Here is a 13,830-nt window from a genome sequence, read left to right as displayed (position 1 = left end):
TTCTCACACAATATATTCTTGCCATAGCATCATAGTTAAGCCCAGAACTATTAACCCCTGAAACTACCTTCAGACCCACCCTGTAATATAAACTCATTCACTTCTCTGACCCATATTCCTCTTCCAAAACAATATTTAACACTCCACTTCACATATTTATAATTACCTACACCCTCTATCTTCATACTATTTTATGTTAACCCATTCAATGGGAAGGGATAAAATACTACAATAAATAATATAAGCATGATTATAAAAAGTATAAAGCAACACTGACACAGGTACCAACTCTGATAAGATTTTGTCACTGTCACACTAAAACACTGAATTTTAAAGATTTTTTTCTTTTACATGGAATGCTCCATTGTTCTGTTCATTCATTTTAGCCATTGTTTAAAGTTAATGTCATACTTCTCACAGCAGAAAGATTGGCTCATAAAGGACAATTTGCTTCCTCAAGATACAATACAGAAGTTGATGTCTGTAGAACAGACTCTGTAATAATAGTTACGGCACCATAGACCACTGATCTGGCATCTTATGCAATCATCTGGCATTACCTGCAGAATTCATTTATACCAGAAATTGATGGTGTTTCAAAATACAGCAGTGACATGAAATGAAGTAGTATCAAAAATCATGTTGTACCAGCTAAATTCAGCAGCAATGTACTGTACCAAGTTTTCCATAGATCAAAACCAGAATATATGGAACAGGCTATACCTCATATTGGCTAGCTTAGTCAATTATAAAATGTGAACTTTCGGGACTGGCTGAAGCAGCAAATTAAGTAGAATCAAGCAGTCCCGAAGGGTCCATGATGTCAGGATTTAAAATCCATCTAGGTAGTTTTCAGCTGGACAGCCCTTCTGAAAACTGTCCAGGTGAGAACCAGACAAGGGGCAATCCTAATTTTACAGTATGTAGTAACTGTACTTTATATCTGAAACATATTCATTGTAAGAAATAGTGTGACACAAGGGGCATCAAACAACAACTCTACCATCACTAAGCACTATTTATGGGTATATATTAAAAACAAAAGATTTTTAGAGATAACTCATGATTGTATTGTGTAGAATTGTGTATAATTCATGCTTATATGGAACCGATAAAGCTGCAGTAACTATTTAAAACTAACCTGTGGTATTTTACATATCATTTGATGTGATACTAATCTATGCCCTTATCCTTTCCCGCTTAGATTACTGCAATCTCCTACTAACCGGCCTCCCAGACTCCCACCTCTCTCCCCTGCAATCAATCTTAAACTCTGCTGCCAGGATCCTCCTGCTCTCTCCTAAGACGGATCCTGCTCAGCCTCAATTAAGCTCACTAGCATGGCTGCCTGTCAAGCAAAGGATAGCTTACAAAATCCTTCTGCTGACATTCAAAGCCCTTCACTCCTCTGCTCCTCACTACATTTCTTCACTGGTCTCCCTACATGTTCCTGGTCGTCTCCTCCGCTCCTCTCAGAGCCTCCGTCTCTTTACACCATCCACACCCACTGCGCTCTCTCGTCTTAAACCTTTCTATCTCGCTGCTCCTTACCTCTGGAACTCTATCCCTAAATCCCTCCGTAGGGAAAACTCACCCACTCTCTTTAAGAAAAAACTCAGCTGTTACCTTCTGGAGCACTAAGACATTATTTTGCCCAGTCCTGTGCTTAAGGGCAAATGCCCATACCTGATGCACTCTTACCTTCCAGTTTGTGCCTGTATGTTACCCAACCACTCAGATTGTAAGCTCTACGGGGCAGGGACCTCCTTCCTACTGTGTCTCATACAACATGGCACTTATATATATATATATATACATATATGTATTTATTGTATTTATTTATTATATCACTCGTCCTCCCTGTGTGTAATTTTGTATTCTGTAAGACTGTACAGCGCTGCGTACCCTTGTGGCGCTTTATAAATAAAGTTATACATACATACATACATGTGAATGTGCAAGATGTAACAAAACAAGCAACCAGAATTGCACAATACAACTTCACATCTCTCAGCAGGGCTAAAATGTTGCTTTGTGGCTTGGCACAAGAGTTCTTTCAGCCAGATGTTTCCGAGGCTGGCAGTAAGGCTGGTCATTAAATTGCAATACAGCCAACAAGGTTCTTACACAGGTTAAATCCTCTGCCTCATTTCCTGCAGATGTAAATCTATTTTTAGCCATAAGGAAAGAGAGAGGCGTAATTTGGTTGAAGCCAATAAAAAACAAATGATTCAAATTTGTATAAAAGAGTAGAAATGTTAAAATCAAAAGGCAAAAGAATCATTTTAACAAAGGGAACATCCCTCAGTAAGTGCCACTTGTTGTAGACTTGTGGTTATAGTTGATCAAACTAGCATTTTATCCTTAGATGAATAAACATTTGTATAGACTAAAGCAGTAACACATAAAAAGAAATGGACTGACATGCCTGTTTTACAGCCTTTTCTGAATATTGAATATTTGAATGTTGTAGAAGGTAGTATTAATACATTTGGTAAAGCTAAACCTTACATGTTATTTAAGCACAACTTCAAGGTTCCACTAGCCAAAGGGAAAGTGGTTATAAGTCAGTGTGACTAGTAGAAAGAACAGATTACAATACCTCTATTGTAGATAAACGCTTCTCACCACTATCGCTGCCAACGCCCGAGTCTGAATCCTTTTTTGCTGGAAAGATGTCTTCAATGCCACTGGTGTCCCGAAAATAGAACAAAACATAAATATAACTTAATCATATTTACTAAGAACAGCCATTATGTGTTTTATATTAATCATTTATTGCAGTCAGATTGAATTTCCCTGTATCAGGAAATTTGCTTTCTCTTTTATAAATGTATATTGGGGGTGAGGGTATTGGTTATATAAAGAGTGAATGGGGATTTAAGTGTATATATGGATGTGTGTGTATGGGTAAAGGTGGGCAGGTGTATGATTGCGCTGGATAGTAAAGTGGGGGGGCTGGCAGAATGTGGATTGCAGCAAAGGGGCCAGAAGCGAGATCACGAATACAGGGTCTGCTCCCTGCCAGATACACCACTAGTAACTTTTCTTCTCTTTTAAATGAGAAAAAAAATCACTGGGGGTGCCAAATGTTATGGTCTCCAGTAATTTAGGGTCCCCAGTAATTTACTTGATATCATGAGCCAGTGCTCCTTTTAGCAGAAAATTGCACTGACACAGTGTACTTCTGTACAAGCATCACGTTGCAATCTTCTTCTTTCACTTTCTCTTTCTTCTGTTGCTCCAGACCGGCGCATGTGCAATGAAAAAGCTGGCTTTTTGTTTAAAGTTTGGCTTTTTCACTACTCTACAGCGCTTGTGAACCAGCCAAGAAAAAGGCAGAAAGCAAGAAGCTTGCAGCGTGGTGCTCACACAGATTCCCTTGTGCTGGTGCAGTTTTTTACTAACAGGAGAACAAGCCTGGGGTAACTGGTAAGCAATTATACTCACTATGGGGGTGCCTAACATTCAGCACCCCCCAGTGATTATAACTTTTCTTCTCAATTAAGTAAGAGTACAAATGAATCATAAATTGGTTTGTGATAATTAAATATGGTTGTTTCAGATTACAGACAGCGAGTTTAAATTACTGGATTCTCAGAACAGCACTTAACCTTACCTTTCTTCCACATGTTGTGGCAGATTTGGTCTTTCTAAAGAATGAAGATAAAATCCATCCCCAGTTTTTTCCATCTGGCAAGACTGCATGCTTAAATATTTAAATATGTGTACTTTGCCCTTGATACAAATCTGTAACAGGTAAATGAGATGAAAGTAATGTATTATCTCAGACAGATAAGGAAAAAATGAATAATAAAAACGAACAGCCATTTAAAGAAATAGATAGTATTCAATGTTAGTTGCAACAACTGCCACCTGGTTTAACCCTGTGGTATAATGTAATGTAAAGATGTATTTTATGTGGCAAAATGCCTTACAACGTATTACAATAAGTATTGTATTAGTCATATTAAGCCTGGTGGCAATTTCAGCTGTCTGGGATGGTATTTGGAGCATTTAAAAGCTGTAACTTTGTCTAATATTACATTTAATTTAAAGATCAGAAACCATTCAATTTCACATCTCTGCATCATCATGTAGACAGTGATAAATAATACATGTTGCCTGATTTCAATATGAACAAAGGACTGTTAAAGGAAAATTGTATGATTAGTGACCTTATACAAAGAATAATGTGACCTTAATACTAAGAACTCACCTGCGCAGGAGGAGACTGGAGTGGGTTGTTCTCAAGTATTAAAACTTGTAATTGCACCATTTTTCTAAAACAAAGTGGCAGAACCAGCACTTTATTGCAGGAAAAATCCAGCTTCACTAAGGGAAGATCAACAATTTCTAAAGTAAAAGAAAGGAGCATATAATTACAGTTGCTGTATGATATATGTCCACATTTACAGTAACAGTCATTCTAGTATATACAAACAGGCAGAGTACTGCCTGTGTGTGCCATACTCTCCCTGCCCTACCCTGTCTGTGTGTGCCATACTCTCCCTGCCCTACCCTGCCTGTGTGTGCCATACTCTCCCTGCCCTACACTGCCTGTGCGTGCCATACTCTGCCTACACTATGATGCCTGTGTGTGCCTTATTCTGCCTGCCTTATGCTGCCTGTGTGTGCCATACTCTCCCTGCCCTACCCTGCCTGTGTGTGCCATACGCTACCTGCCCTACCCTGCCTGTGTGTGCCATACTCTCCCTGCCCTACCCTGGCTGTGTGTGCCATACTCTGCCTACACTATGATGCCTGTGTGTGCCTTATTCTGCCTGCCCTATGCTGCCCGTGTGTGCCTGCCTATGCTGTCTGTGTGTATGGCACACATAGGCAGCATAGGCAGGCAGTACATACAGTGACACAATGCTGGCACTGCTCCTACAGTCTTGGGTGTGAAAAGGTAAACAATGTGGGGGCTTACAGGCAATACAGGGGTTTACAGCCTGAATCTGAGGTATGAACAATGCAGGGGGCCAGTTAATCTCAGTACTGAAACCATTTAAAGCTTACACAAAGGTAAGAAGTCACAGCAGCCAGACAGGCGGGGGGGTCACACAGAGGGGATCCGCGGGCCGGATGAGGCCCACGGACCAATAGCCACCTGTTCACAATGAGAGCCAAGGCTAAGTTAATGTCCGAGTGTGACAGCTCCTGGAAAAAGAGTGATCAGCATATTCAAGAACTGATCTGGTCTCAAGAAATATTTCAGAAATAACACTTTTTGCTGTCATTCTGTAAGTCATAGCTATTGAAGAGTGGTAATTCCAATACAATACAACTGCATTAATTAAGAATAGGTATTTTGTCCAGTTATTAATTAAATGGAATATGGAACATACCGGGCAGGAGTAGTATTTCCTTGTGACAGGAGTAATAGGAGAGCTAAGGGTATCCCCAACAGACAACATTATAGGGGTCATTAACTTACCGCAGATACAGTATGCAAAGTGCACATATTTTTTACAATGCAGCATTTTCCTGCAGAATTCCAGAGCTTTAAGCCAGGGGCGAGTTGCCCATGATGCAACTGTGGCTAATGTGTAAAAAATAATGCTCTTCATTGTGAACTGGATTGCTGTGAAAGTTTTGTCAGTAAGGTTTGTATCATTTCCAGCCTTTTGTGCGAGTGCCATATGTGCCAGTTTTTTTGGCGCACCTACACTGCACCTATGGATGCAAGAAGCTGTGGGAACCCTGGAGCCTGGATCTTGGAACCCTGGAGCTCCAGGGTTTCCCTGTGAAAGTACTGTAGGTGCAGCATCACTTAATCCAGACAAGAGAACAAGAAGTGCAAGGAGCATAAAGTACCTTTAATGAATTAAATGTTTTGTGCAAATTACCCCCTTTTAGCTTACAGCGAGGAACATAAGTATTTGAACACCCTTTGATTTTGCAAGTTCATAGAGGGGTCTGAAATTCACATTGTAGGTGCATTCCCACTGTGAGAGACAGCATTTAAAAAAAAAATCAGGAAATCACATTGTATGGTTTTTAAAGAATTTATTTATATTGCACTGCTGCACATAAGTATTTGAACACCTGGCAATCAGCAAGAACCTGTCCACCCCACAGTCAGTCAGACTCCAACTACTACCATGGGCAAGACCAAAGAGCTGTCAAAAGACACCAGAGACAAAATTGTGGACCTCCGCAAGGCTGGAAAGGGCTACGGTGAAAATAAATCAACTGTTGGAGCAATTGTTAGAAAATGGAAGAGGCTAAAGATGACTGTCAGTCTCCCTAGGACTGGGGCTCCATGCAAGACCTCGTGGGGTATCACTGATGATAAGTAAGGTGAGGAATCAGCCCAGAACTACAAGGGAAGAGTTGGTCAATGACATGAAGAGAGCTGGGACTACAGTTTCAAAGGGCACTGTCGGTAGAACACTACACTGTCATGGTTTCAAATCATGCATTGCACGGAAGGTTCCCCTGCTCAAGTCATCACATGTCCAGGCCCATCTGAAGTTTGCCAATGACCATCTGGATGATCCAGAGGAGGCATGGGAGAAAGTCAAGTGGTCAGATGAGACCAAAGTAGAACGTTTTGGTCTAAACTTCACTCGCCGTGTTTGGAGGAAAAATAAGGATGAGTTGCATCCCAAGAACACCATCCCTACTGTGAAGCATGGGGGTGGTAACATCATGCTTTTGGGGGTGCTTTTCTGCAGGGGGACAGGACGACTGCACTGTATTAGGGAGAGGATGAATGGGGCCATGTATTGTGAGATTTTAAGCAACAACCTCCTTCCCTCAGTCAGAGCATTAAAGATGGGTCGTGGCTGGGTCTTCCAACATGACAATGACCCGAAGCACACAGCCAGGATAACCAAGTAGTGGCTCCGTAAGAGGCATATCAAGGTTCTGGAGTGGCCTAGCCTGTCTCCAGACCTAAATCCAATAGAAAATCTTTGGAGGGAGCTGAAACTCCGTGTTGCTCAGCGACAGCCGAAACCTGACAGATCTAGAGGAGATCTGTATGGAGGAGTGGGCCAATATCCCTGTTGCAGTGTGTGCAAACCTGGTCAAGAACTACAGGAAACGTTTGACTTCTGTAATTGCAAACAAAGGCTTCTGTACCAAATATTAACACTTATTTTCTCAGCTGTTCAAATACTTATGTGCAGCAGTGCAATACAAATACATTCTTTAGAAATCATACAATGTAATTTCCTGAATTTTTTTTTTAAATGCTGTCTCTCGCAGTGGGGGAATGCACCTACAATGTGAATTTCAGACCCCTCCATGATTTGTAAGTGGGAGAACTTGCAAAATCGCAGGGTGTTCAAATACTTATGTTCCTCACTGTATACCTTCAAAACTGATTTCAAGAATTATTTTACATTAATCAATGTCTTATGTTTTCTTCCATAAATCACATAGAGTTTGTTTCCAAACCCAGTGGCAATTGAGACATAAATGGAAAGTGTTTCATTACCTGGCATGCTTTCATATAACTCTAAAATGATGCTGTTGGCTGCTAAACCACCACATGCACAAATGTTGGGGGAGAGATTACATAGCACCAAGCACTTACTGAGACAGTAGTGTTTCCCCAGGATTTTATGTGCATATATATATATATATATATATATATATTTCATGTCTTCTAAACTTAAAAATCCCTATTTAAGAAAACCTTGTAAACTATGATAATAATAACAGCCTTTATACTCACAGAAAATAACCAGCTAATGCATTCATAAAAATATTCAAAATAATTGTGAGAAATCCCAAACACACAACAAGACAATTTGTGGTGACCCCCTTTGTCCATGAGCACTTGACTAAAGGAGTAACCCCCAATAACTGTGCTGTGAATTTGGGATTTCACAAGCAATTTTCACAGTTATTTTAAAGCATTAGTGAATGCAGTGGCCTACATTTCATTTTGCTTTGTGTTACTGGTTACTTTGTAGCAGTTATATTTATTAACTAGTTCTCTTTTTGTTATTCATTTTGGGTAGAACAAAGAGGACTTCTTTATTAAGACCCCCAGCATCCAAGGGGCCCCTTGGAAAATATTGCAAATGTAATGCTTTATTGTGCAACAGTAGTTTTTATAATAGTCTCTAATATATAATATATATATATAATAGATCTCCAAATATATTCTTTCCGTTTAGTTTTATTATATAGTATAAATATAAGAGACTGTTCTGTTGAGAATGCTTTATTGAGGGCAGTAAAACCAATTTTTTATAACCTAATAAAAAGACAGCACTTTACATTCTAAACTGGAGAGCTACAGAACAAAATATTATTTGATTTATGAAACGACAATTAAAGAAATAAGAAATTAATACAAATAAAGACCATGTGCACATGTGCCATTGTGCTATTTTTGGATACCCTCTATTAAATAGCATAGTGTTTAGGTCTACAGCAGCTATATGTGGTTGATTGTGAAAGAAAGAATAAACAGCCTTTCCCAGCAGTGGCATGCTGTATGTGTGTGTGTGGGGGGGGCTGTTGCAAGGTTTACAGTAGGGCACATAGGGTTCTCATTTTTCCCTAGCCCATTTGTTTCCGATTCATCCAAGATCCAGTCGAGCCGAGAATGTGATACTGACCCACTGTTTGTTAATGCTGCTTGCATAGGGACTTTAACCCCTGTGTATTGCAGTGCAAAAAGAAATTGCTAAGAAAAAAATGCATTAATGGTCTGACCATTATGTTGCGTATAAAAGCATTTCTGTGTAGATGGTGTACATGCCCCTTAAAGGACATCTGGTCACTCCAGCCTTTATATATCACAAATACTTTTTATTTTGTGCAGTCTATCCATTTTACCCAGTTTCATTTTTACACTGAACTGTTGCTTTAAGCTTGTCTCCACAATGTAAGAACAATATCTATTTCAGCATTATATTTTAATGTACAAATGCCCTTTTCAGCACATACCTGGAGGTAGGGCCTTTAAATGATTTCGTCGTACATTCAGGTCTCTAAGAGATTTCAGAAGGCCAATTTGCTGCGGCAAAGATGCGATTTCATTGCAGCTGACATCCTGCACCAAACAAAATCTCAGTGAAACAAACAAATGCAAAAAGGTTCTGTTCTGTAATCATTCACCATCAGGTAGTTGATTTAGTATATGAAGCGGAGAGTAATTTCAAGAAGTTTCATCTATATTAAAGACTACAGGAACTGGTGGCATAACATATTAACGTATTTCTGTGCTGATGATTACCCATTGTTTTTCTACTGTGCTGTGTTGCACATTAAGCAAATATCTTGGAATCTTAATTGTGTCTGCAGACAAGACTTTTTTCCTATATTATGACTGATATAAACCAGGAGTCTGAGAATCTTCTATTCTTTTAAACTAAAAAAATGTGCTTTTGGCACTCACTAAGCACAATTACATAATAAGAGTAGTCATGGCCTAAATACAGAAACACAGGACACAGCACCTAGAAACACAGGCATATGCCCTAGTCCTTTTCTTGCCTCTACAGCAGGGGCTGTACCCATGAGCCACATTTAAATGGAAAAAGTGTTGGGGAGCAACACAAGCATGAGAAAGGTTATTGGGGGTGCCAGTAAGAGCTATGATTGGCTACTTAATAGCCCCTATGTAGACTGGCAACCTACAGAAGTCTCTTTTTGGCATTATTCTTGGTTTCTATGCAACCAAAACTTTTCTCCGTACCAGAAATTCAATCATGAACTCCTGCTTTGAGGCCACTGGGAGCAACATCCAAGAGGTTGGTGAGCAACATGTTGCTCACGAGCCACTGGTTGGGGAACAGTGCCCTACAGTATTCATAGGATATGAATAATATACCAAGTCCCACCTCAACAATTACAGTATGCCAACTAGGTTTATATCTGGGACAGCCTCTGAACTACAACTACCATCATTCAACAGATTACTGTAACCCAGTAACACAGATGTGACTGACTGCAGAACTATGCACAGTGTAACCAAGGTAGTAGTACCTGGGGAAACATTTTTTATGGCACTGACTGCACAGCAATTAGGCCAATTACTATGTCTTTAACTGGATTTTGGATTGTTATCTTGCACTGGGGCCTCCCCAAGATCTCATTCCACCCCTGTCTGGAAGCAAACAATCCAAAGGTTTTAATAAGCCCCAACCTATACAGGATTTCCACAGATTTTTCTATGCAATACCATCAGTTTCACAGGGCATGGCCCACAGGCTAATCAGCTTGGTGCTTTTTAAAAGCTGAGGAGTTTTGAAAGTTTGAATTCAGCTGTGGCATGGAGTTCTCTACTGAATAGGATTCAATAATACTGAATGGCATTCCTGTCAAGTGTCACCAATCTAATAGGCACCTTTCCATTTTCCGTTTATAAATCAGCTTCACTTAGTACATTTTCCAGAGATGATGAAACTAAATTTCTACCTGGTGTCTGATCTAACAAAAAGTGTCAATTTTGAACTCATTATTTTACATTAACATGGTGAAAACAGTTTCCTAAACCTGGCAGCTACACTAGTATAACCCCCCCAAACATCAAAAGCAAGGACGTACCAATTCCATTAGGTGCTGCAGCTGACCTATTTCCTCTGGCAGAGAACCAAGCTTATTATTATTTGCAATAAGAACTTTAAGAGGAAGACCACATACGCAGGCTGGCACAGAGGAAAGCTGATTCCGACTGCAAAAGAGAAGAACACAATAGCATTCAAAGCCAAGCTATAATTTGCTTAGTGAATCACAGATGCTTTAAAAAAATGAGCTGCAAACTCCCTTGTGTTTTTGTGTTGTCAAAAGTGCAGCTGAACAGTGGCCAAATGCAAGAGCAGACTGTGAAAAAAGCCGCTTTCACAGCCAGATCCCTGTGTACAAAAATGACTGTGTGGGAGGAAGAAAAAGCCTGCATAAAAAGCAAAGCCTAGAAATGAACTGGAGCTTTCTAATTAATAAGCTGTTGGAAACGTCTCGTTAGCCTGCCATGGAATTTTAACTTCACAAACTGACTTCTGTGACATTAACTAACTGCAAACTAAAGGGTAAATACCCCTAACCAGCTTATATTTTGTCCTTCATGTTATGGTGTCTGTCACCTATCATTCACAAATGATGGATTGCAGTGAAACTAACAAACCTTGTATATTCCTTACAGGAAAGAGCATAAAGTTCATCTTGTGGGGACATTCCTGCTGTCCATTTTCAGAACTTAGCACTGCTGGCAGCATCACGTAAATAAAGTTGTCCACAAACAGACATTTCAGCCACAATAATGTTTGAATTTCATATTACCCAGAAATGGTAGATCCCTCATTTCAATCAGCTGGAAGAGTTCTACCATGTTAAGGTTTTAATATACAGTGTATTTTGATTTTTTTTTTAAAAGAAAGTGTCATAAGGGCTGTTTTATTCCCTTGAGCACACAGGCTAGGTCGAGGTAACGCATTCTTTGCCCTAGAAAGTGTACACATAAGTCACATAATTCTCAGATCAAATAAAATATAATTTTTTATAACTTTCCTTTTTATTTAAAGATTTGGCCTTCTCTCAAACAGACAAATATTTGCACGGTGGTTTTCCATTACTAAGGATCAATGTTCTGTTTAGCCAAGTAATGGATTTTCTAGCAGACAGTGCTGCTCTAAACAAAGGAGTGTGTATTAATTTGTTTTCCCTGGGGGAATTTTTGCCCTCGGACCATCAGTGTCTTAAAGTTTCCCTGACCAAAAGCTACTTCTATGATAAATAGTTTAATAGTTGTATATCTCACTAGTCACAAAGGCACATACTATTAGTACCTTGCTCACTGGCTAACTATGTTATTCATTTGTACATATGTAGTATCTATATTGTATTTTATTTTGCATTTTTGGCTTGAACTGCCATAAAATTTTCTGGTCCAGAAGTGGCATTGCTGGAAGTGAGCAGCTGAATGCTTCTGCACATGTGCACCTTGGTATTTCACCCAGAGAAACTATAAAACAGGTGGGAATGACATATAGTGACAGAAGACCAGGGGAAGAAGTTCAGAGCTAACTCCCAAATATATAGAGGGAGTTGACAGGTATGTGTATAAACATTTTTTGTTTTAATAAAGGGGTTCCTAGAGTTAAGCACTTCTTTAAAACCCATGATTACCAGGCCATGGGCTACAAGGCAATCAGTGGCAAAGTGGCGTAACTATAGAGGATGCTGACCACTGCAACCATGGGGGAGCCCAGGAGAGTAGGGGGCCCACAGGAAGAGGCAAGGGGTGAAACTCGATTTTGTGTGTCATGGGTCGCAAGTGATTTTGTACAGGTGGGGCCCTGTACACATTATTCTTCTCCTGAAGTTATATACCTGACAACAATGTCTGCCTTGGTTTATTGTTTTACTTCATGCTTCATAATCAATCTATGGCACTTTCTGCATGCACACATACTGAGCTTTGCAACTCACAGAGGAGTTAGTCTTTCAGGGGAAAACAATATATATATATATATGTCTGTGTGCATGTGTGTGTAGGGTGAAGTAAATGGACTATTTGTGGTATTTGTGGTCATAAACCTATTTTAGAAAATATTCTCCCTACATTACATTCAGTATGCATTCCACTCACGCTTTTTTCCAGACAGACCTTTATTAAGATGATAAATATATCAGGCTTTTGGCAGTGTCAGAATACGATATAAGGAAAGCTGAGTGCTACCGTATCTGTGTGACAAAGCAGAAGCTTGTTTTTAACACTTTAACTGCATCATTGAGTGAAAAAATTGTGATGAGCAATGCTGGATTTTCATGGAAGTAAAACGGGTTAAACAAAACCATTCAGTTAAAGGAATATCAGTGCTGACATGTTCTTATAAACACTCCTTGATAAAAATCACTAAATTGGCAGTGCCACCCTATAAGATCACACAGACTTAAATTACCAAGCACAGAACACATCTGTTGTTGAGACAAGTCCTGGGAGTGCTTGTTATGCTGCCCATAGGGCTGTTTTTTTGGTTTTATTGTCAGGCAACAATTCTGTTTATCATCTCTGAAAGCACAGAATTAATCAGGTACTAAACAATGGCACATGGAATCAAGATGCCAAGGGATCATGATTAAACCCCTCTGGCATTCCTGTTTCTTCTTCTTCTTTTTTTTTTTTTTTTTCTTTAATAAAAGCACTGTCCTGGAACAGGTGATATCAAGTTAGAAAAGGCATCTACCCTGAACAACTACTGCAGCATCAGATGGGTCCCCTGGGGGATAGAACACATGTAAAACATGTCATATTATATTCCATTGCAGTGATTTTTTATAATATTTTGCTGCCTTCCAGATGTTCCTGGACCCCTATTCCCAGCATCCCTTTCGAAACTGATGTGTATCCTACGTCCTTAAATATGTTGTATTTGTCCAGCATATGGAGGAAATTAAGGGCAGATCCCGTATAGAGCTGGGAGATAAAGCTTAGTGCCCTACTGCTTTAGAACAAATACTCCACTGAACATTAATGAGAGCTAATGTACATCCGCAAGTGCAGTTCCAGTCTCCACTACTTTTCTACAGTGAGTGTTGTGCCTATTGATGCAGGAGAACCCTGGAGCTAGCACCACCTCGAGACTGGCAGTAGCTTCATGATACATTCAACACCCTGCATTAATCACTGTAGTTCACTTGCGCCGAAAGAATAGGACAAGCACGTCGTTCTCACATTGAACAAAGGAAATGGGGCCAGACAGACTTTGAAAATTTTTAGCACAACTGTATCTGATTTGCAAATATGCACATATGCAGTTGCATTAAGTTTGCCGAATAAGATAGTAGGCGCAGCATTACTGCATCAATAGCATCATTCTTTGAGACAGCAATGACGTTGGAATTCTGGGTATAAATGCT

General features: G+C 39.7%; 1 protein-coding gene across 4 annotated transcripts in view; it reads right to left on the bottom strand.

Annotated features, from left to right (window-relative positions):
* The window catches only part of lrch1 (leucine-rich repeats and calponin homology (CH) domain containing 1), a 100,429-nt gene that overhangs the window by 46,154 nt on the left and 40,445 nt on the right, over positions 1–13,830 (bottom strand). For all 4 annotated transcript variants that reach the window (XM_031897139.1, XM_031897138.1, XM_002935112.5 and 1 more), the window contains exons 3-7: positions 10,519–10,645; positions 8,917–9,022; positions 4,220–4,356; positions 3,620–3,750; positions 2,603–2,690 (exon numbers count right to left, since the gene is read on the bottom strand). In XM_031897139.1, the coding sequence (XP_031752999.1) occupies positions 2,603–2,690; positions 3,620–3,750; positions 4,220–4,356; positions 8,917–9,022; positions 10,519–10,645 (589 nt within the window). The remainder of the gene's footprint in view (positions 1–2,602; positions 2,691–3,619; positions 3,751–4,219; positions 4,357–8,916; positions 9,023–10,518; positions 10,646–13,830) is intronic.

This window comes from Xenopus tropicalis, chromosome 2, assembly GCF_000004195.4.
Source record: "Xenopus tropicalis strain Nigerian chromosome 2, UCB_Xtro_10.0, whole genome shotgun sequence".
Taxonomy (NCBI): Eukaryota; Metazoa; Chordata; class Amphibia; order Anura; family Pipidae; genus Xenopus; species Xenopus tropicalis.
The sequence above is the reverse complement of the archived record's forward strand: the minus strand, read 5'-3'. Positions and strand labels throughout refer to the sequence as shown.